The 26,751-nt window shown below is 32.9% G+C and overlaps 1 protein-coding gene across 1 annotated transcript in view; it reads left to right on the forward strand.

Annotated features, from left to right (window-relative positions):
• Positions 1-26,751, forward strand: part of KLHL4 (kelch like family member 4) — a 114,672-nt gene that overhangs the window by 42,584 nt on the left and 45,337 nt on the right. Inside the window, exons 2-5 of the mRNA XM_027086063.1 lie at positions 17,601-17,768; positions 18,158-18,294; positions 21,157-21,353; positions 25,108-25,320. Of these exons, the coding sequence (XP_026941864.1) occupies positions 17,601-17,768; positions 18,158-18,294; positions 21,157-21,353; positions 25,108-25,320 (715 nt within the window). The remainder of the gene's footprint in view (positions 1-17,600; positions 17,769-18,157; positions 18,295-21,156; positions 21,354-25,107; positions 25,321-26,751) is intronic.

Consider the following 26,751-nt stretch of genomic DNA (forward strand, 5'->3'; position numbering starts at 1 on the left):
GTGTTATTTAGTAGTTAATATTCTGGCTCTTTAAGGAAAGACTGTCTGGATTCAAATTCTGATTGTGTTGTTTAGCAGCTTTATGACCAGCAGTTTACTTTATCAATCTGCACAGCCTATTTCCTTATCAATGTAATTAGTATAAGAATAGAGTTGTTGATGGGATGAAATGAGTTACTTTACATGAGCTATGAGAAATACCTGTCATATAGAAATTGATTATTCAGTGTTAGCTATGATTGTTATTGATATTGACACTGTAGCTTGAATTCATTCCAGAACATAAAGATTGCTTTAACATAAGGAATTGAAATTCTCATACCTTCTCCTCACATTTCTATAAATAGGAAGAATAATAAAATCAAGATTTGTCTAAGTCTGCTTATATTTCTAGGTGTTGCAGATATTAGCACAGACCTTCTGGTATAAAACCTGCTCAAAGATGCCGTGACAATTCCAAGCTTAGGTTTTATCTAACCTTATTCTGCTTGAATTTCTTCTCAATATTCAAAGTTAGTTTAACTGAAATTCAGTGAAGAAAATGAATTATGGTAAGTTTTAGGCATACAGAATACATGTGGAGAGGGGATAAGATAATGGTTACTTCAAGGCAATAGTATTCCCTTTTGGTTCATATTTCATATTTGTTGTAATGTATGTAGAAACATAGGACAACACTAGGCTGTAAATATTGTCTCTTGAGAATTGGACCAAAAGACCTTCTAAAGAAAGTGGTAGGCTATTCAGAAGTGTTACACAGCATGATTAATCAGCACTTGTACATAGTAGGATCTCAATAAAACTTGCTGAATTGAATGAATCTGCATTATCCATATTATTTTCCACAAGAATTGAGAAAGTGCCATCTTTTCATCATTTGACATTAGGTAAAGAGGAATCATTCTGAATACTTCTGTGTAGAAAAGTCTGTTCATTCAAATTTGATTTATTTTCCCTAATCACTCTTAGCTGGTAGGGTATTATACAAATGGGATTCAGATTCTGTTTGGAAAAGGAATAAAATTGTTTTAAATGCATATGCCCTCTTAGGGCTATTAATTCTATATCTATTCAAAAATTATCTGTAATGAGTACATCAAAAACCAAATGGTTCTTCTCTGTTTATATGAGGGTTATATTTTTGGATTGTATTAATAAATAATTGTTTCTCATATATCTTAAGAGTGTGTCTTCTCTTTAAATGATATATATTTGCGTTTGGCTTGGTAAACTCTTTTCAACAGTATCAGTCTACCATTTGTTTTTGGGTTTTTTTAACATCTTCATTGGAGTAAAATTGCTTTACAATGTTGTGTTAGTTTCTGCTGTATAACAGAGTTAATCAGCTATATGTATACATATATCCCCATATCCCCTTCTTCTTGTGTCTCCCGCCCACCCTCCATATCCCACCCATACAAGTGGTCACAAAGCACCGAGCTGTTCTCCCTGTGCTATGCAGCTGCTTCCCACTAGCTATCTATTTTACATTTGGTAGTGAATATATGTCAATGCTACTCTCTCACTTCATCCCAGCTTACACTTCCCCCTCCCCATGTCCTCAAGCAGATTTTCTACATCTGCGTCTTTATTCCTGTCCTGCCCCTAGGATCATTAGAACCATTTTTTTTTCACTTTTAGATTCCATATATATGTGTTAGCATACAGTATTTGTTTTTCTCTTTCTGACTTACTTCACTCTGTATGGCAGGCCTTAGGTCCACCCAGCTCACTACAAATAACTCAATTTTGTTTCTTTTTATAGCTGAGTAAATGGCTTTTAGTTTTTTATTGATCTTTGCTACTGTTTCCTTTGTTTCTTTTTCATTTATTTCTGATCTGATATTTATGATTCCTTTCCTTCTGCTAACTTTGGGGTTTTCTTTGTTCTTCTTTCTCTAATTGCATTAGGTGTAAGGTTAGGTTATTTACTTGAGATTTTTCTGGTTTCATGAGGTAAGATTTTATTGCCATAAACTTCCCTTTTAGAACTGCTTTTGCTGAACCCCATAGGTTTTGGGCCATCATGTTTTCATTGTCATTTGTTTCTAGGTATTTTTAATTTCCTCTTTGAGTTCTTCAGTGATCTCTTGGTTATTTAGTAGTGTATTGTTTAGCCTCCATGTATTTGTGTTTTTTACAAATTTTTTTTCCTGTAATTGATATCTAGTCTCATAGTTTTGTGGTCGGAAAAGATACTTGATATGGTTTCAATTTTCTTAAATTTACCAAGGCTTGATTTGTGACCCAAGATATGATCTATCCAGGAGAATGTTCCATGAGAACTTGGGAAGAACGTGTATTCTGTTGTTTTTGGATAGAATGTCCTATAAATATCAATTAAGTCCATCTTGCTTAATGTGTCATTTAAAGCTTCTGTTTCCTTATTTATGTTCATTTTGGATGATCTCTCCATTGGTGAAAATGGGGTGTTAAAAAAAGTCCTGCACTATAATTGTGTTACTGTTGATTTGCCCTTTTATGGCTGTTAGCATTTGCCTTATGTATTGAGATGCTCCTATGTTGGGTGCATAAATATTTACAATTGTTGTGTCTTCTTCTTGGATTGATCCCTTGTTCATTGTGTAATGTCCTTCTTTGTCTCTTGTAATACTCTTTATTTTTGAAGTCTATTTTGTCTGATATGAGAATGGCTACTCCAGCTTTCTTTTGCTTTGCATTTGCATGGAATATCTTTTTCTATGCCCTCACTTTCAGTCTGTATGTGTCCCTAGGTCTGAAGTGGGTCTCTTGAGAACAGCATATATACAAGTCTTGTTTTTGCATCCATTCAACCAGTCTGTCTTTTGGTTGGAGTATTTAATCCATTTACATTAAAGGTAATTATTGATATGTATGTTCCTATTACCATTTTCTTAATTGTTTTGGGTTTGTTTTTGTAGGTCTTTTCCTTCTTTTGTGTTTCCTGCCTACAGAAGTTACTTTAGCATTTTTTGTAAAGCTGGTTTGGTGGTGCTGAATTCTCTTAGCTTTTGCTTGTCTGTAAAGGTTTTAACTTTGTGTCAAATCTGAATGAGATCCTTGCTGGGTATAGTAATCTTGGTTATAGGTTTTCCCCTTTCATCACTTTAAATATGTTGTGTCACTCCTTTCTGGCTTGCAGAGTTTCTGCTGAAAGATCAGCTGTTAACCTTATGGGGAATCCCTTGTATGTTATTTGTTTCTTTTCCCTTGCTGCTTTTAATATTTTTTCTTTGTATTTCATTTTTGGTGGTTTGATTAATATGTTTCTTGGCGTGTTTCTCCTTGGATTTATCCTGTATGGGACTCTCTGCCCTTCCTGGACTTGATTGACTATTTCCTTTCCCATGTTAGGAAAGTTTTCAACTCTAATACCTTCTAATATTTTCTCAGACCATTTCTTTTACTCTTCTTCTTCTGGGACCCCTATAATTTGAATGTTGGTGTGTTTAATATTTTCCCAGACGTCTCTGAGACTGTCCTCAATGCTTTTCATTCTTTATTCCTTATTCTGTTCTGTGATAATTATTTCCACTCTTTTATATTCCAGCTCAGTTTTCCGGTCTTCTGTCTCAGTTATTCTGCTATTGATTCCCTCTAGAGAATTTTTAATTTCATTTATTGTGTTGTTCATCATTGTTTGTTTGCTCTTTAGTTCTTCGATGTCCTTGTTAAATGTTTCTTGTATTTTCTGCATTCTATTTACAAGATTTAGATCATCTTTCTTATCATTACTCTGAATTCTTTTTCAGGTAGACTGCTTATTTCCTCTTCATTTGTTTGGTCTGGTGGGTTTTTACCTTGATCCTTCATCTGCTGCATATTTTTCTTTATTTTTATTTTGCTTAACTTACTGTGTTTGGGGTCTCATTTTTGCATGCTGCAGGTTCATAGTTCCCATTCTTTTTGGTGTCTGCCACCAGTGGGTAAGGATTGTTCAGTGGCTTGTGTAGCCTTCCTGGTAGAGGGGACTGGTGCCTGTGTTCTGGTGGGTGGGACTGGATCTTGTCTTTCTGGTGGGCAGGGCTGCTTCTGGTGGTGTATTTTGGGGTGTCTCTGAACTTATTATGATTTTAGGCAGCCTCTCTGTTAATGGGTGTGGTTGTGATCCTTTCTTGCTAGTTGTTTAAGTTGGGGCCTCCAGCACTGGAGCTTGCTGGCCATTGGGTAGGGCCGGGTGTTAGCATTGAGACAGAAATCTCTGGGAGAGCCTATGCCATTTGATATTACTTGGGACCAGGAGGTCTGTGGTGGCCAAATGTCCTGGACTTGGCTTTCCAGCCTCAGTGGCTCAGGCCTGACACCAGGCCAGAGCACCAAGACCCTGAGGTGCCCAGAAAAATCTTGGGAAAATGCCTTTGCCTCCTCAACTCCATGATGAGTGAGGATTTGCTCCAGGCTTCACCACTATGTCTTACCATTTGTTTGAATTATTACAAATTTTGAATTAGTGAAGTCCAAATTAAGAAGTTCTAAAGGACCATTATAATAGTTAATGTGAATATAGAATATATTGATACTTTAGAATTCCATTTAGTAAAAACAAATGGTGATATGTTCATAAATTAATCATTAATAGTTTAATTATGTAAAGCAATCCTGCAATTTAATGGAAAGAATAGAAGAGTTTACTTTCTACTTCATTAAAATTCAGGTAATTTAATTTCCACAAATAATTAGAAAGAGGATAATTTACTGATCTAGGGGAAAGACAGAAGTGCATAAAACCACTAATCATATTAGAAAAATTAGATGTCATTTTGAGGATTAACCAAACTTTGAGCTTAGTTTTTAACCCAATCAAATGAGGGATGACAAAATTTAAATTCCCACTCTTATGGAAATACTAAAACATGTATGATCCCTACAGATGTAAAAAACAAACTTATGGTTACCATGGGGTAAGGGGGGGAGATACTAATTGGGAGATTGAGATTGACATATGCACACTACTATATATAAAATAGATTACTAATAAGGACCTACTGTATAGCACATGGAACTCAGTACTCTGCAATGGCCTATGTGGGAAAACAATCTAAAAAAGAATTGATATATGTATATGTATAATGATTCACTTTGCTGTACACCTGAAACTAAGACAACATTATAAAGAAACTATACTGCAATAATTTTAAAATATATATATACGATCTTAACATAATAGATTCTGATACTTTAATTTTGATATTTTTTTTCCATCCAAAGACTAGTAAAATGCTAGCTCATTCTATACTTCCCTGGTGACCACTAAGGGGCCTTGAGATATTTTATGCATAGTAAATATGGAAAATTAAAACCTCCAAAAAATGTATATGTAGAGTAGAATATTTTATAACCTGTGTGGCAACCAGAAATAATAACTTTGTTATGGCTAAATCATGGGAAATAAGACTCCCATATTTTGAATAAGACAGCCATATTTCATTATTATGTTTTTAGGTGGTTTCCTTTGCTCTAATGATTATTGCAATTAAGATAATTTATAATATGATATGGTATATAATGTTTTTATTGTGACTTTTTTCTTTTCCATTGGCTCCTCCTGAATATAGTTCATACTTTTAATCCTGTGTCTTGTCTTTCCATAATTCTCAGCCCACTTCATCCTCATCTGTCTGCCTGTATTGCTGGCTTTTTGCTTTCTGAGACTTGCATTTCATTTGTTCTCCAGTAGTTCCTAATGACTGACTAGATCCTGACAAATTTCCTTACCTAGACATCTAGATGCCAAATTCACAAGTACTATGAAAGACAAAACAAAATAAAAATTTTTCCCAGAAACATTAAACTCAGTCTAAAAAATATATTTTGCTTTTTACATTCAAATTTAATCAAGCTTTGAGAACTGAACAACCTATTATAATGTTTTTTTCAAGAACTTATGTACCATGTGTGAATTACATTTATATTTTAATTCTGCCTTTACAACAACACTCTGAAAAATACCACTGTGTTCTTTTTCTATTAATACAATCACAGGCCCTGAATACTTTAAACATCTGATGTAAACATATGATCAGATTCATTTGATCCTATGAATGGTTTAGAAATAAGAAAAATATAAGTAGCAAACAAAACAGTGATGTGATTCTCAGAGAATGCCAAACATAGGTTTAGAGGATTGTACTGTACTGCTTTCAATAGAGTATTCTTAAATCACTGAGAGGGAGGGATTATTTCAGTTCATCATTTCTACTTCTGTCACTATGTCATCAGTAGTTCTACTTTGGGTTTGGGAATAACATCACTCTGAAAAAAGAAGCAAGAACACTGTGTGTGGCCTAAGTATTCAGATAAAACATATATGCAAATTGCAATAAAGCCATCCAACTCTATTAGATTAAGATGCAACTCATTATTCTGCTTTTGTTTATTCTTGTATTTCCTGTTTTCCAACTATGCTACAAATCAAATATTTGGCACAAGAATCTAAAAAATATAAATCAAAAGCAAAACACTTCATTTTCAACCTGGAAATATTTTTTCAAAGAGAAATATCATTCCCTTTTTCATGTGTCTCCTCTAAAATCTGGTAGTGAAGAACATAGTTTTTATCTTTTAAAATATCCATAGATAAGATTTTTTTTAGAGGACAATAAATGACACAGCTTCAAGAGCCCTGTCTTTCTGAAACAAGTTCTAAAAGTAAAGACTCTAAAATGCTGAAGTTAGTAGGTCAGCCCAGGTAATTAACACAGTTCTCAAATGACTTCTAAGTCAAGCAATCCCCAGATCCCTTATCTTCCTACCTTAAAATATCTTGAGTTAAAAATGTGATTTCCAGGTCACTAACTTGTAATGCTTACATTTTATCAGTATCATAAATGATTTAAGAAGCTTTCAGAAGTTATTATAATTTCTGAATTTTTAGTTCATAAATTATAAAACTGCTGTCAACAAATTTATCTTTTCTGAGATTTTCTTTAGAATAAATGTGTACTTTATCTGTACCAACTATTTAGAATACAATACAAAGATTCCAACCTTCTGTAAGTTAAATGTACAATGTAATGTAAGTAGTTAAATGGTATTGTGGAGTACTAGAAATAAATCAGCCTTAGGATCAGACAGATCTTGGTTTGGCTTGAAACCTAACTCTTCATTTACTAGCTTACATAATATTAGGCAATTTTTAAATCTTTCTGAGCCTGAGTTTCCATATCTGAAAAATAGAGATAAATTTTTAACTTACAGACAGTGAGTATTAAAAGACTTAATATATAAGAAAATATATAGCATATTGCCTGACTCATAACTGACACTCATTAGTCTGTAATTATGATTATGATTATTATTATACTGTTAATGTGTGAGGATATGTAAGTCTTCCTTTTCTGATAGTGAAGACCAACATAAAAGACTGTTTTATATTTATGTGGGAATTTTCTCCATAGTTAAAATTATAAATTACATAGCTCATTTAAAAAATAATTTAGTTATATTGTTGTTCAAATTGTGTCTCCTACTATATAGCAACTCTGAAGGGAAATAGGTCATAACAGGTATCCATAAGGCAAGTGTCAGTTTTGTCAGCTCCCACTTCAGCCTCATGAAGAAGTTTTGTTGTTATTTTCACAAAAGCTCTTTTGGATCTAAAAGAGCTAAAGTTATTTTTATAAATAAATATTTTCACTTGGTTATCATGTTAATATTTATTTTACTCTGCTTGAAGAATGAATATTTGGAAGACATTTGAACATTACCCACAGTAAATATATTAGCATGATCGTCAGTCTCTCCCTATTACTAATTTAATTATAGTTCACTTAGATATGTAAAATAGATAGAAATTCTTTAACTGTATTTTAGAATGAAGAGAGGAAGGTCACAAGTACAACAAGTAAAACAATTATTTAAGAGCTAACATTTTTCTATAAAGATTATCATTAAAATTCACTACCATTAGTTTTATTTACTTTGTCCTTTGGATTATTTCTCTCTTTCATTAAATTTTATTTCAAAACTAAGAAAGACAACAGCAAAATCAAATAGCATTTGGAGTATAGGGCACTTTAAGTAGTAACACTTCAGTTTACAGCATTCTCCTGAGAATACCTTTTAAAATACATTATTTTGTCTTTATATGATGATATGCAAAGCCTTGGTTTTATATTCCACATATTTATCTATATTACAGTCTCTATCTAATTTTTGTTTGGTGTATAGATGAGAATATACATTTTTCTTTTTAATCTAGGTCTAGGACTTGATCTTGAAATTGGCTTACACTAGGTAGCACATTTTCACTAAGGTGAGTAGAACTGTGATGTGTGTATCTGCACAGACATAAATTCAGACAATTTTTGTAAAACAACATTAAGGTCTTACCAAGAAAGCTTGGAAAATGAGGGTGTTAATGAGTTTTTTTATATATAACAAATAGCCTTCCATGATGATTCCCAAAAGGAAAAAACTACATGCACTCCTGGAAGACATAAACATATTGGAAACAAGTATAGCTCTTCACATTAAAAACACTGTGATATGTTTTATTATCAACTCTAACAGCTTTTTGCTTATGTTAAAGGAAATACTTGATAGACATCACAGATTCAATATATTATGGAAAATGTGACTTAATTACAATAACTTATCCAAAAGGAATCTTGAGTCAACATGTACCAATACTTAGTGAGTGACTTGGCTGCTTTACTTGCAAATGATTATACCAGATTTCATAACTTATTATTCAGCATTCTATAATCGTTCATTTTCCATTAGTAGATTGAAATTGTTATTTTGAATAGAAATATATTCATTTACAATATAAAAAACTTAGGTAGAACTACAAATGTAATTCCTATAAGAAAATTAATATATTTTCCAAGATAGGATCATTCATGATAAAATATTTTTATATTTTAAAAAATATGCCTTATTAAAAGAATTCTATCATTGATGCAGAAATCTGACCTCTGTATTTAACATAAGTCACTCACAAATTTCATGAATCTTATAAAACAAATGAAGAATAGTAATGTTACTAAGTCCAAGCTCGTATTGCTCCCTCACAGCAGGCCAGTAAATCGAGAGACGAAGTTTTGGGGCAAGGAATATTGACTTTATTCAGAAAGCCAGCAGACTGAAAAGATGGTGGACTAGTGTCCCAAAGAACCATCTTCCCCAAGTTAGAACTCAGACTTCCTTATTAATACGAAAAGGGGTGGGGCGGAGGTGGCTGGTTGTTGCAAACTTCTTGTTGTTAGAATCCTTTGTTCTTGCAGCTGTCCCCCGTGTAGGTCAGGTCACAATGTTCCTGTAAACCTCCAATAAGACAAATGTTATTCTCTGTTCCACAACTTTTTACCTCTATATGAATGAAATGTGTTATAGATTTAAAGGTCAAGCCTGGAAGGCGGAGCCTTGAGAATGGGCTATTATATATATTTCAGGTTTTTTCTTCTCTGTTACAGTAACATTGTAACAAAATACTATCAACAGTCTTTAGAAAACCATATTAAAACAATAAATAAGCAAACATTTTAATACCATATTAAGAACTGGTTGGGAGACTACTTTCCCTTGCCTCACCCACTGTTCCCATTGGAAACCCCAAAGCATTAGCAATTGCTACATAAGTCTTTCACCAGCCTCAAACAAACTTCACACATCAATCTTCACATCTAAGGGACTATCATATATGCATAGATTGTGTGAATGTCTCATCATTCTGGTTTGTCAACCTCTTTTCAGGTACTTTTTGTCCAGCATGGTGTAACCAAAAAAAATATAAAAAAAAAAAAACATTAGGTTCCCTTCAGTTAAATAACTTTCCCCCAAATAACACACACCAAAGAAGTAAAAAGACCACCAACTTCTCTTGACCCTGCTGCTGTTTAAATCACAATTCTATATTATTCTTTCTTGTCCTTGCTGTAGTTCATTAAATCTGTGAATGCTACTTATTGCTTTCACTTTTGTTCCACATGTAATCTGTATACCCCAATGAAGATAGTCAAATGCAGATGCTGAACATGCTGCGTACTTTTCTGCTGCCAGGCATCTGGCTCAGAATTGCCATTATTTCACTCAGGGAAGACCTTCAAATGGAGTCTCACTGCAACCAAATGCTAAATACTTTTACTCTCTTTGCTTCTTTGTCAAGTCACTATCAGGTGTAATCTAGGACTGCCCTTCAGACTAACTCATTCGGAGCAACTCCTTCCTATTGACTCAGTTCCTGACTGCAGATTTCCCTTTTCTCAGTTTTCACTGCCCACACCAGGTTTCATAAAAGATCTATGATTTTCCTGGTGTTTAATCTCTGTTCCTAGTCTAAATTTTACTTTGCTACTTCTACATTCCATCTAACATGTTATGAGAAATCTAGCTGGGGAAAAATAACAGCAGTTACAACAATTACAAACTTTTGTTCATCTTGTTCTCCATTCTTCAAATACCTTTTTCACTCTTTTCTGCTCATCCAGGCCATGTCCATCCTTCAAAGCTAAGCTCACCTGTATTCTTTTTGTATACTTCTAAGGCTACCCTGTATTTTTTTCTGCCACTTTCACTGATTGTGGCAACCCAAAATGGTGATTATGATGATGAGATTACAATGATGACAGTGGTGTTTGTGCTGGTGTTTTTAGTGACTAGGATAGCTAATATTTAATGAGTATTTCCTGTTGTGTTCAGAAAAACCTCTTTGGAATTGGCACAAGTTTACTGATGAGAGGATTTAAGTATTAGGGAAGATAAGCAAATTTTTTAAAGTCACTTAATTAAGTGTCAGAATGGAAATTAAGCATTTGAGTAAAAAGCCTAAGTTCTTAATAACTACACCACACTGTCTCCTCTCAAATTTTATTAATTTTAAAAATGCAATTAATGCAATATTTAATGTTTTTGACATCTCAAGAGTTTGTCATTTATTATTGTTAAATACATATAGTTGCTTTCAGTAAATGTTTATAAAACTAATGGAAAAAATTACCTGACCTTATCATATTTAATTTTATATATAGCTTACATTAGTTTTCTAGGACTGCCATAATGAAATAGCACAGACTTGATTACTTAAACAATATAAACGTACTTTCTAACAATTCTGGAGGCTAAAATTCCAAGAGCAAATAAATTTTAGAGTCCTAGATGAAAGTGATTTCAACTTTGATGCCATCATCATTTATCATAATTAAGTAACAACAAAATTTTAAAATATATTATCCCCAACATTAATAACTGATAAGCCTTCATAAATGGCAAAATGTTTTGGTTTTAATGGAAACATTGCAGGCATTTGCTTTGTATTATCCATATATAATATTTCCTTTCAAATAACAATTTCAGTCATTTACAACAGATGATATCTTAATATATAATCCCATATGATATATTAAAATATTTATTTCACACAAAAGAATACATCATTTCTTCAGAGAAAAATTTATACCTACTATAGGTTTAGAATGTTGGCTTAATTTATGCCACTCAGATCATTATATTATCTGCATGATTGCAAGTTTATATTATCTGAATAGCTATCTTAGCAAGAAGAAGCTCTAAGTTTGTGATTTCCTTCTGAGATTTAATTCATACACTTCCAGGACTCCAAATGTAATAAAGTTCAAGCTACAACAGCATTAAAAATGTGCATAAATTAATACCTTAATCAGACATTTACTGAGTGCCTTCTATTTGCCAGGAAAAGCACATGGATGAAGCTTTAACAGCTCTCCAAAGGAGAGTCACTACAAAAATTTTATTTAAGCCATAAGCTTGTCCCTTGGATTGAAGAGAGCAATGTTTCATATGGTCCAGCATCACCATATACAAAAAAATAGAAATTAATTTTCTGTGTAGTTTTACATTCCCTCAGTAAGAAAATGCTCTTTTCTATAATGAGTTTTGGGAACTAAGTTAACACCATTAGAAGAAGGCTAAGTTTCCATTTAACCTCCATGACTCACTTGAAAACTGGAATTTACAACAGAAAAAAATATGAAGCTATTTGAGAAATGTCTAAATAAGAAGTTATGCTCTCTATGTTAGCAGCATGTGGTTCTGTGTCTTTACAACATTTGAACTAAGTTAAAAGGCACATTCTCTAAAATAACTGCATTCAGATTTTCAACTTCAAACTCAGAGGCTTGCCAAGAATATCTTTACAAAGTATCTATATTTTAATTTTTTAAGTATATTTCCAAATTGCCTTCCAAAGTGACCTCCAAAATTAATGACACCAATTTTTTAAGATAATTCCCTCCATTTTTTCTCAAAGTAAATTTTTTACAAAAGAGTTTTGCAACAAAAGCAATATTAAAGGCTTATTGTTCTGATATCTGTTTCACTACTACTCAGAAAAACATAAGAAACTCAAGTATTCTCCTTAAAATTAACTAAAATCAGACTGCAGTAACTTCTGTGATTTCAGCACAATGGTGGATTAAGAAGTTCCAGATCCTTGTCCTCTATGGAAATATCAAGTAAGCAACTACAGATTGATTTAAAAAGCTTCATGGGAGCTCTGCAAGCAAATAAAAGATATACAGCAGCCAAGTAAATGTCTGATCAAGAAAAGGTCACATTCAAATCAACAGAAATTTCATGGCATTTATGCTTGCTCTTATACCAGGGTAGAACAGCATAATTGGAAGAAGGCAACTTATTTCTTGATTTCCCCCTCAAGATACAAGAAATGAGTGGAAATTTTGGCCACATTCTGGTCTATCTGTAGGCTATGCAACAAACTAATTTCAGTTTTGCCTAACTCAATGATCAGATGAGAATAGCAGTATGGTTTGGATGCCAAGTTGGAAGCCACAAAAAGTAGTGGCAGGTACAATAGCACATGAAAATTGCAGGACTACAGACCCATGGATACATGGGGGCAAGCAATTATAGGCAAAGGTATACAAAAGAATATCTAAGGTCTGACAAAGAAGCAGAGGTGAGACATAGAGAAATTAAGATCTGTATAAGCAAGTGTGTATATGTGAGATTGGAATAAAAAAGCACACATGCAAGTCCACAGAGATGCATTCTCAGAAAAGTCCTGAGAACTCAACTTTCATGTTGGGCTGATTAGTGAAATACTTCCCCCACACAGAGCCAGTATGCAAAGATTAGGAAAAGTGACTGTTTTTCCAAATACCCAATTTTAGCAAAAGATCACAAGGAAACAAGGAAACATGGCTCATTCAAAAGGGACAAAATAAATATCAGGAAACTGACCCTAAAGAACAACAGATTTTAAAATTTCTAGATAAATAACTTAAACAACTTTCTTAGATATCCTCAAAGAGCTAAAGGAAAACACAGAAAAAGAACTAAAAGAAATCAGGAAAGCAACATATGAACAAAATAAGAATATCAAGAAAGAGAGAAATTACAAAAAAGAAGCAAACAGAAATTCTGGACATGAAAAATACAATACTAAATTGAAGAATTTACTAGAGGGTTTCAATAGCAGACTTGAACCAGCAGGAAAAAACCTGTGAATTTGAAGACAAGTTATATGAAATTTTCAAATCTAGAACACAAAGAAAAAAGAATGTAAAACAGTGAATGGAGCCTTAGAGACTTAAGAGCCATCATCAAACAGACCAATATATGCATAACTGAAATCCCAGAAAGAGAAGAGAGAGAAAAAAAGCAGACACCTTCTTTGAAGAAATCATGGTAAAGAAGTCCCCAAATTTGAGGAGGGACATAGATTTAAAATACAGGTAGCTAAATGAACTTCAAATAGGATAAACTCAAAGAGACCCAGACACATTGTAATGAAACTGTTGAAAGTAAAAGATAGATCAGTTTTGAAAGCAGCAGAAAAGAAATGACTCAACACATACAAGGAATCATCAATAAAATTATCAATAATTTTCTGATCAGAAACCTTGCAAGACAGAAGGCAGTAGGATGATATACATTTGTCCTTCAGTATCCATGGGGAATTCGTTCCAGGACCCACCGCAGATACAAAAATCTGTGGATGGGTTCAACATGTGGAACCCAGGGGTATGGAGGGCTGACTCTATTTAAAGTACTGAAAGAGGGCTTCCCTGGTGGCACAGTGGTTGAGAGTCCGCCTGCTGATGCAGGGGACGTGGGTTCATGCCCCAGTCTGGGAAGATCCCACATGCCGTGGAGTGGCTGGGCCTGTGAGCCATGGCTGCCGAGCCTGCACATCCAGAGCCTGTGCTCTGCAACAGGAGAGGCCACAACAGTGAGAGGCCCGCATACCAAAAAAATAAAAAGAAAAAAGTACTGAAAGAAAAAAAATATCAAATGAGAATTCTATATCTGTAAAAACAGTCCTTCAAAAATGAGGGATAAATTAATATATTTGCAGATAAGCAAATATTGAGAAAGTTTATTACAACTAGACCTTCACAACAAGATATGTTAAAGGGAGTCCTTCAAGTTGAAAAGATGTATCAAAATACCAAAACTTATCATAAGCAGCAAAAGCAGTGCTAAGCAGATAATTTTTAGCTATACATGCTTACATTAAAAAAGATAAAGGATGTCAAATCAAAAAGCTAACTTCATTCCTCAGCCACTATGGAGAACAGTATGGAGGTTCTTTAAAAAACTAAAATTAGAGCTACCATATGATCCAGCAATCCCACTCCTGGACATATATCTGGAGAAAACCATAATTCGAAAATATACATGCACCCCAGTGTTCATTGCTGAACTATTTACAATAGCCAGGACATAGAAGCAACCTAAATGTCCATCAACAGAGGAATGGATAAAGAAGATGTGGTACATATATACAATGGAATATTACTCAGCCATAAAAAAGAACAAAATAATGCCATTTGCAGCAACATGGATGGACCTAGAGATTGTCATACTGAGTGAAGTAAGTCAGACATAGAAAGATAAATATCATATAATATCACTTCTATGTGGAATCTAAAAAAAAAAAGGTACAAATAAGCTTATCTACAAAACAGAAATAGTCACAGATGTAGAAAACAAACTTATGGTTACCAAGTGAGAAAGGCGGGGGAAGGGATAAATTGGGAGATTGGGATTGACATATTCACACTAATGTACATAAAATAGATAATAAGAATCTACTGTATAGCAAAAAATAAAACTAAATTGAAACAGAAGGAAGGGAATAAGAAATATTGACACAGAAATAAACAAAAAAATTTGACACAGAAATAAACAAAATCAAGAATTAAAAAATAGAGAAAACCAATGAAACCAATAGTTAGTTCTTTGAAGGCATCAACAAAATTGGCAAACCTTAAGCTGCATGAGGAGGAAAAGAGAGAAGACTCAAGGAGCTAAAATCAGAAATGAAAAAACAAAAACATTGTAATTACTATGAGCAACTGTATGCCAGCTTTGGAATAACTAAATGAAGTGGACAAATTCCTAGAAACACACAACCTCACAAGAATGAATCATGAAGGAAAAGAAAATATGAACCAACTTGTAACTAGTAAAAAGTGATTGAGTCAGTAATCAAAAAACCTCCCAACAAAGAAGAGGCCTGAACCAACATGGCTTCACTGGTGAATTCTACAAAATATTTGAAGGGGAATTAATAACAATCCTCCTCAAACTCTTTCAAAATATTGAAGAGGTGGGAGCACTTCCAAACTCATTCCATGAGGTCACCATTACCCTGATTCCAAAACTAGACAGACACTACAAGAAAAGAAATCTGCAGACCAATATTTCTTATGAATATAGATGCAAAAATCTTCAACAGAACACTAGCAAACAGAATGCAATAGCACATTAAATGGACTATAAGCCATGATAAAGTGGGATTTATTCCTGCAATGTGAGGTTGTTTCAACATATGAAAATCAATCGATGCAATACCCTATAATTAACATAACATAGGAAAAAACAATCATCTCAACTGATGCAGAGAAAGCATTTTACAAAATTAAATACCCTTTCATTATTAAAAAAAAATTCAACAAACTAGAAAAAAGAGGGAAGCTACCACAACATAATAAAGGCCATTGTAAAAATCACCATATCAATGTTTAATGAAAGGTTTTCCTATAAGATGAGGAACAAGACAAGCATGCCCACTTGTGCCACTTCTACTCAATATAGTAGTGGAAGTCCTTGCCAGGGAAATCTCTCTCTCTCTCTCTCTTTCACACACACACACACACACACACACACACACACACACACACACACACACACACACAGGCATCCACATAGGAAATGAAAAAGAAATATTTCCCAGCAAGAACTTCCCAAAGCATATTCCTCCTTTAGAATATGCCCATCTCTGATACATGCTGGAGTATACACAAGGACAGCTAAGATAATTAGATATTGAATGTTTGATTGACTCAATGTGAATCAAACCATTTCTTGAACAGAGGAAAGATTAGGATAAGTGAAACCTGAATTCCTTCCATTCTATGGTGCCAAGGGATTGTTCCTTTCTAAAAAAATAATAAGGAATTTTTAAGGATATTCATATCCTATTACCCTGATTGTCCATACAGTATTGTGACAGAATGTCCAAAATAATCTTTAAAGGTTAAGAAGATTTGCAGGTGAATCATTTATTTGAATTACACAGACAAAAAGAGAGTAATGTCACCCTGGGCCAATTGTCTTCAAAGAAATACAGCCTAAATTGTGGGAGGGACCTAAAATTAATCTTAACTGGTGTTGGAAAATGATGCCTGGAAGCTAGAATCATAACAAGAAAAGTATGTTCATCTTACCATCAAAATTTTAAGCTTCTACTCACTGTAAACCTCTATGTGCTTGTGTTAGTACTTAAATTCCACCATTGTATGAGGTTGAAAAGACATGTAAACAGCTTTCATTATTGCAGATTCAACAGTCATCATCTTTACCTAAACAGTCAAAGGGTACAAACTTCCAGTTAGAAGATAAATGAGTTCTGAGGATCTAATATACATCATGGTGACTATAGTTAACAATACTGTATTGTATACTTGAAAATTGCTAAGAGGGTAGATCTTAAATATTCTCACCACACACACACAAAATGGTAACTATGTAAGATGATGGATACTTTAACCTTATTGTGGTAATCCTTTCACAATATATATGTATATCAAATAATCACATTGTACATCTAAAACTTAATGTAGTATGTCAATTGCATCTCAGTAAAGCTGAAAAAAAATAAAAGATGGAAATATGTTTATTTTCTTGATGGGAATGACATATTGTAAACAATGTTGTGGAAGTCTCAGCCTTGAGATTCTTCAAGAAATATCTCTGATGTGTAATAAATACTCCATGGAGAAGCTTCAGAATATAATCAAATTTGAAAAGTATTTTGAATCATGCCTGCAATTTCATGCCAAATGGCATAATTGTGATGCTAATAAAAATCAAAGAGGCTTGTATCTTGAAGTTTATGTTTGTGCATATAACAATTAGCACTAGCCCTGCCATTGAACCATGCATAGTCACATCCATGGTTACATTCCAGACATAAATAGTAATCATGACACCTCACTTTAATGGAGGTTAGGGAGCAATAATAGTGAAATATTTAGGATTGGTGGGCAAATTTTAAGTTTACTTTAATTCTATTTATTTCTTTTAGAAATAAATTTAGCCTAAATTTCTACTGGATTTTTGCACACCCACTAGGAGAAAAAAATATATTCTCACACTCATCCCCCTTTTAGATTAGATACACAGCATCCTGAAGAAATGAATGTTAGTAGATCTGAGGAGCACTTCCATGCTGTAAACCATGCGGAACAAACTCTTCATAAAATGGAGAACTACCTGAAAGAGAAACAATTGTGTGATGTGCTACTCATTGCCGGACACCTCAGAATCCCAGCCCATCGGTAAGTATCCTTAAGCAGACAGATCATTTAATGACTATAGCTAGCATGAATGAGAAAGAATCAGTCCATTGATTACGAATTGGAGCATTGAGGAAAATAGATTTTTATGTTTTTATATTGAAAAAGCACTAGCCTATATGATCTGTTTCCCTGTGTGATATTTAGAAGAGCCAAACTTTAGAGAAATTGATGAAGAGAAACAGCACAAATTGTCTAAACAGAATCAACTTACTTAATTTACCTTTCTAATTTCACTACACTTTACTGAACTATGAAAGATTTATGCAGAAAACGTACTCATCAGTGTTAAAAACTTACCGACTATATTTCATGTTTTTCAGTGAGATTATGGACTGATTTAATTTCCTATGAAACATTCCTAATTCCAGGTTGGTTCTCAGTGCAGTGTCTGATTATTTTGCTGCAATGTTTACTAATGATGTGCTTGAAGCCAAACAAGAAGAGGTCAGGATGGAAGGAGTCGATCCTAATGCACTTGATTCCTTGGTGCAATATGCTTACACCGGTAAGTGCTTGGCGTGTATTAACTCATTCAATCCTCACAGTAACTCTATATTATATAACCCACATTATTATTATTATGACTCTGCAAGTGAGAAAATTGAAGGATAAACCAGTTAAGTAAATTTCCTAAAGTAGTAAGTGGCAGAATCAGTATTTAAATACAGTAATATAAAAGAGCAAGAGGTAAATAATATACTATAAAATTTTTGACCATGAGAAAATAGAGCTATTTTAACACAAAGCTACAAGAGCATTTCTCTCTTTCTCTCTTGAGAGGTGTGGGTACATTCTTGTTTGTAAAAATGAGAGTGGAAGTGGGATATTCTAACTCTATAGATTTAGTCTCTTCTTTTGAAATAATAAAGTCATATTTAATCAAACTATCTAACAAAGGTAACAGGATGAGTTTGGGGGCCAAGAAATATTTATTTATTTATTCATTCATTCCAACTTTATTAAGGAATAATTGACAAATATAATTGTAGATATTTAAAGTATACAACTTGATGAATATATATATATATATATCATGTATATACACATATATGTGTGTGTATATATATGTATATATACACACACACAGATATATATATATATATATGTATATATATATGAATGATTACCAAGATCAAGGTAATTAATTCACACATCATCTCATATAGATAACTCTTTTTTTTGGTGATACTGTTTAAGATACACTCTCAGCAACTTTCAAGTATGCAGTACCCAATACCGTATTATTAACTAGAGTCACCATGCTGTACTTCTTATCCTGAGAACTTCTTATAACTGAAAGTTTTCACCCTTCGATCTACATTTCTCCATCTTCCCTTTCCCGCCCCTATTCCACATACAAGTGATCCCATACAGTATTTGTCTTTCTCTGTCTACCTTAGTTCAGTTAGCATAATGCCCTCCAGGTTCACCCATGTTGTTACAAATGGCAAGATTTCCATCTTTCTCATAGTTGAATAGTATTCCATTGTGTGTGTGTGTATCACATTTTATTTATCCATTCATGTGTCAAAGAACATTTAAATTGTTTCCATATCATGTGAATAATGCTGCAATAAACAAGGGAGAGGAGCTATCTCTTTCAGATCTTGTTTTCATTTCCTTTGGAGTGGGATTGCTGGATCACATGGTAGTTCTATATTTTTTTTATTTTTTAGGAGCCTTCATACTGCTTTTCTTAATGGCTGAACGAATTTACATTTTCACCAAAAGTGCACAAAATTTCCCTTTTCTCCAAAGCCTCACTAACATTGACTATCTCTTCTCTTTTTTATAATAGCCATCCTAACAAGTATGAGATATCTCATTGTGGTTTTTATATGCATTTCCCTGATGAGTAGTGCTGCTGAGCACCATTTAACATACCTATTCATCATTTGTATGTCTTCTTTGGAAAAAAAAATTCTATCCACATTTTTTGCCCATTTTTAATTGGATTATTTGCTTTTGTGCTATTGAGTTGTATGAGTCCTTTATACATTTTGGATATTAAACCCTTAACATGTATAAGGTTTGCAGATATTTTCTCTCATTCTGTAGGTTTCCATCTCTATTTTTTGCTTCCTTTGCTGTGGAGAAGATCTTTAGTTTGATGTAGTCCCACTTGTTTATTTTAGCTTTTGTTCACTGTGCTTTTGGTGTCTTACCCATGAACTTATTGCCAAGACCCAAGGAGCTTTTATGCTATGTTTTCTTCTATGAGTTTTATTGTTTCATTCATTGAGAAATAAATGTTATTCTTAATAACCAGGGCAAGTTTCAATGTTTACAGCAGATGAATCTGAGAATAGTTCCTATTTCTCTGAGTTTCATAAAATATAGGCAGGGCTCTCCCTTCAAAATCCAGGATAAGAAACAACACAAGAAAGTTTGCCAATGGGCTGGATCCCTTTACAACACATTTTAGAGGTTGAAGCGAATACATAGCAGCTTACAGTTTTTATTATTCATTTTTATGGTTATGCAATCAGATAGAATTCATATTAAGGTATTTTATAAAACAAAATTATAAAATAATACTTTATAGTTTATATAATCCATATGAAATATCATTCTTTATAATTTCCCTATAGCTTGGCTAAAACAGAAATATAGGAATATATCTTATCAAAATAACTTACAACATTTGCACTAATTCATCAATAATTCTTGCTTCAAAAATAATACAGATATATCAATATAAAGGAAACAGCTTAAATTGCTCTGATCTTGGTTTTTAAAAATCTTTACAGATATTTTTAAACAGAATCTGTTTTTTATACCTAAGAAAATAATCATATAAACAATTCTTTAGCTGAGGACTCTTGGCAACATTTTCTTTCTTTTAAGACAGTGCTGGGCATTAATTCCAGATGTAATATTTGGGCAAAGTCATCCTTATCAGCTAATAAATACAGATGCAAAAATATGGACATATAAGCTTAATGTTATTTACCCAGACATTTTTCCACACAAATGACAGGTACCTGTATTGCCCATTGTACAATCCTTATACAATATGACATAATGCTTCTTGAGTCATAATGTAGACGTTTTTAGTATTAGATTTAGATGCAGGTCTAAGATGATAAAGAAACAAGAAATTGCTTTTTGTTGCAATGGTGGTACTCACTGTTCATTTGCTCCAGTTGTTTTTGATAATCTAGTATGGCTCCCTTCAGCCATCTTATTAGTGTTTGTACATACTCACTTGCATATATTCACCTCAAAAGGTATTCCCTGAATAGTTACTGTACACTAGAAAAAGTAGCCCTATTAATTAAAGAAATTGAAAATTTTAGCTATCTATCATATTTGTGTCTTACTTTATGGAATATATAATAATTCTTTACTTTTTCAAACCATTTAGGTGTCCTGCAATTGAAAGAAGATACTATTGAAAATTTGCTGGCTGCAGCTTGTCTTCTGCAGCTGACTCAAGTCATTGAAGTCTGCTCCAATTTTCTTATAAAACAACTCCACCCTTCAAACTGCTTAGGGATTCGATCGTTTGGAGATGCCCAGGGCTGTACCGAGCTCCTGAGTGTGGCACATAAATACACAATGGTAAAATCAATTGCTTCATGTTAACTTATAGTGATAATATATTAACACAGTGTCTAAACTAATTATATGTTTACAGATATGTGTTTGTGTGTGTGTGTTTGTGTGTGTAGAACCATTCCAAGGTAAAGATTATAATGTTGGGATAAAATTAAAAAGCAATATGAATTTACATAATTTTCAAATGACTTGCACAAAATAGATATTAGATACAAATATTTGTCTGGTTGAGCTGTACACAAGCAAATTTCACATTTTTCAAACTAAAATGATTTAATTAAATCTCAGAGCTTGGAGAAATGAAAATATTGCCAACAATTAAACTGGACAAATGCATATTTCAAGTAGAATCCACAGTAACAAGAAAACATAATTTCCCTGATGTTTTTGTACTATTAGAACTTTACTTCATAAAGTTGTACAAATTATTATTTCTAATGAAATTTATCGGGTTGGCCTAAAGGTTTGTTCGGGTTTTTCATACGATGTTATGGAAAAACCCGAACGAACTTTTTGGCTAACCCAATAGGCATCATTCAATAAGTAAAAAAGTAATATTATTGGATCACTATTAACTGGAAGAACTTAAGAACTATCAAAATTAGTAAATCAGACAATTCTATTGAATGGAATTTTTATTTCTTAATGAAAACATGTTATTTCGGTGAAAACAACTCAATTCTTTAATTAACTTAAAATTCCTCTCAATTCTGTTAGTAATTATAATAAATTAACTGAACATATTTGATGTGTTAATTCTTTAAAAGTTGCATGGGATAAGACTATCTTTATTCAGTCAAGTGAGAGTGACATGAAATATAGATTGTAGGGAGGCAAGTAAAAGTAGACAGAGGATATTAAATAAATCCTTACCATTCATGCTAATAATTCCTTTATACAAAGAAGAAAATGAACTTTTTAACCTCTGAAGCAGGGAACAACACAAGAGATGGATCTTTCTGAGAAACCAAATTAAAAGATAAAATTTCAAGCTAAGAAAATAGCTACCTTTATTTAAGATTCAAAAATAAAGGCAAGTACATAAAAATGAACAATAGAGAATCACAACTAAAAACAATAAAATTAACAGTACATTTTAGAATTGAGATGCATATAATTAAAAAAATATTTCTAGAGTTTCATACAGACCTTAAAATTTTCAAACTTATAATATTTGAATTCTCTTAAAAATTCTTGTAAAACTTCCCCTCTCTTCTTCCCACCCTTGGTCATTGTTCAAAATTTGAAGTTTTAAACATATTTCTGAAACAATACCATTATATGGCGAATCATATTATAATAGATTGACATTTTAACATGTCATTTAATTATGCTATTTATATTCCTATGTCCTAAATATAGATGCTATATAATCTATAGGAACAGCAGTTCAAAGGTTAATCCTACCACAAATGCCAAACATGAAAACTTCCTGTTAAATTACTTAAATTCTTGAACTAACTATTAACAGTTTCCTGTCTGGTATCTTACTTTTGCAGACAAAACACATTCTGATAAACAGCTTGAGTTATTTTTGTTGCTCAAAATGAACTTGTCTTCCTTTTCCTATTATGTGACTGAAACTGAGTGTTAAAGCAGGATGTGCAAAAAAATGCAATGCTGTTATCTCCTTTAATCCCTCTTTAGTTATTTTAGTATATATTATAAATGCAGCAAAAGATGTCAAGATCTTGCTAAAATAATGCTTTTATAATACTGTACTGATAATATAAAAATGCAAATAATTTTAATCTCTAAGAATAATGCTAAACTAAGGATTCAGTTACAGTCATTTGAATCATAGACTGAGTAAAACAGATTGCCCTTTCTAATGTGAGTGGGCCTCATCCAGAAATACCCTCACAGACACACTCAGAATAATGTTTGGCCAAAAGTCTGGACATTCCATGGCTCAGTCAAGTTCACATAAAATTAACCATCACAATTATATAAATAGTAGTCTGCATCAATGAAACATTCAGCAAATATGCTATATTCATTGAATACATTTTGCAACAATGTAAGTGTGGATTTTAAAAATGAATACTAAACCAAGGGCACTCTCTCTCACACTCTTGTTTTTTTTTTTTTTTCTTTCGTTGGAGAGTGGATAGAAAGAAGAATGAGAGAATGAGAGATGGGGTCTTCCATAATATTTACACAGTTTCAAAGTTTACATACACTACCAGTAATGGGTAACCATAAGCTTTAGAGTGTTTTATCTTTTTCTTAACCCTTTCATAAAAATTATGTCATTTATGAAAGGCAGTTGAAGTATTGAACAAAATGAAGTAGACCTAAAGGCATAGGTGTGAGTTCATACTTAGCCATTTACTGCACAAGAGATCAAACAATTCACATAGCCTGTTTTCTCATCAGAATAATTCCACCTCCCACAAGACTGCATTGGTGATGACTTAAAGTTTGTGAAAGAAATCTGTAAAGTGTGAAGTGCTGTACAATTGTAATGTATTTTTAGTTTTAGTACTAGCTCCACCATTTTGCTATAGATGAGAGGGTTTTCAACAAGGAACATCTGCTATAGTAAAAGCAGCAGTTCTCTCTCAATTACTTGATTAGTCACAAGAGGGCTCTTTGTCTAAATAGGCAAGTTAACTTGGAATTTACGGTATCAGAGCTTCCTGATGGGTCTATCAAACTTGATGATTCTTGTATGGATAATTTTGCTATTAGGTTAACTCAGTCCCACAATGACTAAACTCAAGGGCACTGGTGGTTCATTGGCAGAAGTCTTGCCTCCTACAATGGCTAAACTCAGAGTGGAGCTGAGGGAGTGATTTGATTTATCCAGATCCCCCAGTTACACAGAGGCTGTCTTAAGCTGCTTCCAGAATATCTATTTATTGGGCAACATAAATTACCAACTAGACTTGCTTATATCAATTTCAGAAGTATATTTTATTGCATTTAAATCTTAAGATCTTTACTATGAAAAATGTTGGAAATGATAATTGTGTTGTCAAAGAAAATATATAACATTATAAATAGGAAAAATATAGTGGTGTTTTGATGAAAAAAATTGAAACACAGCTGCCTGAAATTTGATACTTGATAAAAATACAACACAAATGACAGAAGAGAGAATCAAGTTATAAAACATAAAAATTGAGAGATAGCCCCACTCCCCCTCAAAAAATAACTCCAAAGGAGTCACTTTTAGATTAACCTGACTCTGTAGATGTTTATCCATTGTAAAATAACTTTGCCTTGGTTAATAGAAGATTGTGCTTTTTTACAAGAGAAGTTTTTAATCAGTCTCTTTTTCTCATCTCAAATGAATTCAGTATGTTGCCCCATCAAATGCACAGCCAAATCTGCCTCTACCAGGCCTTCAATATAACCTCCACCTTGAAAATTTTTAGCATTTCTCTTCAGGTTTTTGGCTAAAGGCCAACTTGACATCAGTCAGTTCTGGAGTCATAAACTGTTGTCACCTACAAATCTGAGAGAGAAAAGCACTGGCATCAACTCAGACACTACCCATGTGGCCTGTGAAGTAGTTAAGGCCTTTCCTTGTGTTTAATAAACAACTCCCAGTGGAAGCATTTTGTTCCTCAGCTTCAGAGGCTCCTCCAATACCCTGTCACGGGCAGCAATAACATCTATTTTCTATGAATGCATATATCTGTCTCTCTGGCTTTTTCTGAAGTTTAACAAAAAGAAATGCTTTGGTAAGCTTATTTTGTTAAGAAGTTTCTAAAGTACAAAGTTTCAGTAGAAGACTTCTCTTTTCTAGGAACACTTCATCGAGGTAATAAAGAACCAAGAATTCCTCCTGCTTCCAGCTAATGAGATTTCAAAACTTTTATGCAGTGATGACATTAATGTTCCTGATGAAGAAACTATTTTCCATGCTCTAATGCAGTGGGTAAGGCATGATGTGCAGGCTAGGCAACAAGACCTAGCAATGCTGCTTTCTTACATCAGACTGCCATTACTTCCACCACAGGTATGGAAACTTACCCAAGGAATGTAAATTATAGTTCTAAACAACAACTAGGCATTAAGCCATTCCTTTTTTTTTTTTTTAATTTTATACAGAGAATTTCTGGTACAGGATTTGTTTCACAGAAGGACATGTACAGCCTTCAATTAACAATATTAATAATGATGAAGAGCAAGGAAAAAAGGTTTAAGGAAAAAATCTACAAATGATCCCCAAACTTCAGAATACTCATTAGATTCAGTTTCCTCTCTCACCAAACAGTACTTGTAACAAGCAGGGAAAATGACTAACCTAACTCTTTTTCTTTTCCTGCCATCTTCTAGGCAAGGTGATAATAATCATTACAGTAGCATCCCAGAGGAGACCCTAGGAAGGAGTTAGATTCTGGATAATACCTACTAACTAACATGAGTAATTAGCTACTATGATTGAAACCATATTATAATTGCTTCAGATGCACTGGAGCATCATTATAATGGCATCCTCACCATGCATACAGAAGGATTGTACTAAAAATGATCCTAAAAACAAATGCCCGCCCTTGGATAAAACTCAGGATTGACCCACCTCATACTGAATTTTAGTACGTAAAATTTAGTGAGGTTGGAGTGCAGTCTCACTATATAATTCTAACACTGGTGATAACCAAAATTATTTCTCTGTAGCCAACTGATCAGTAGTATATATCATTTATATTATATATATACATATATATATATGAATATAAGGCACATATGAACACTTCATATGCTATATAACTTGTAGCTAAAGTCCTCAAACATCATTCACATTGGAAGGAAGGACTTTTCTGGACTTAATGTATCCGTAGCTTCATAAATGTTAAAATTAATCAATTTGCAAAACATTTCTAATTAAATGTTAACATTGAAAAATAGATTTTAATTTGCTGATGATTTCTCTACTATTTTTTTTTTTACTTTTAGCTGTTAATTAAATCCCATGGAAGTACATATTTACTCTTCTTTTTAGTTGAGGTACAGTTGATTTACAATATTATATTAGTTTCAAATATTATTATTTGAAACTATAATATAGTTTCAAATAATATAATATAATATTAATATTATATTAGTTTGAATTAATTCAAACTAATTCAAAATTTTTATAGATTATATGCCATTTATATTTATTATAAAATATTGGCTATATTCCCTGTGCTGTACAATATATCCTTATAGCTTATTTATTTCATACATAGTGGTTTGCATCTCTTAATCTCCTACCCCTAACTTGCCTCTCCCCCCTTCCCTCTCCCCACTGGTAACCGCTAGTTCTCTATATCTGTTAGTCTGTTTTTTTTTAATTGAAGTATAGTTGATTTACAGTGTTATGTTAGTTTCAGGTGTATAGCAGAGTGTTCCAGTTATATATATATATATATATATATATATATATATATATATATATATATAT

This window comes from Aethalodelphis obliquidens, unplaced genomic scaffold (genome assembly GCF_003676395.1).
Source record: "Aethalodelphis obliquidens isolate GAN/ISIS:26980383/991018 unplaced genomic scaffold, ASM367639v1 scaffold54, whole genome shotgun sequence".
NCBI lineage: Eukaryota > Metazoa > Chordata > Mammalia > Artiodactyla > Delphinidae > Aethalodelphis > Aethalodelphis obliquidens.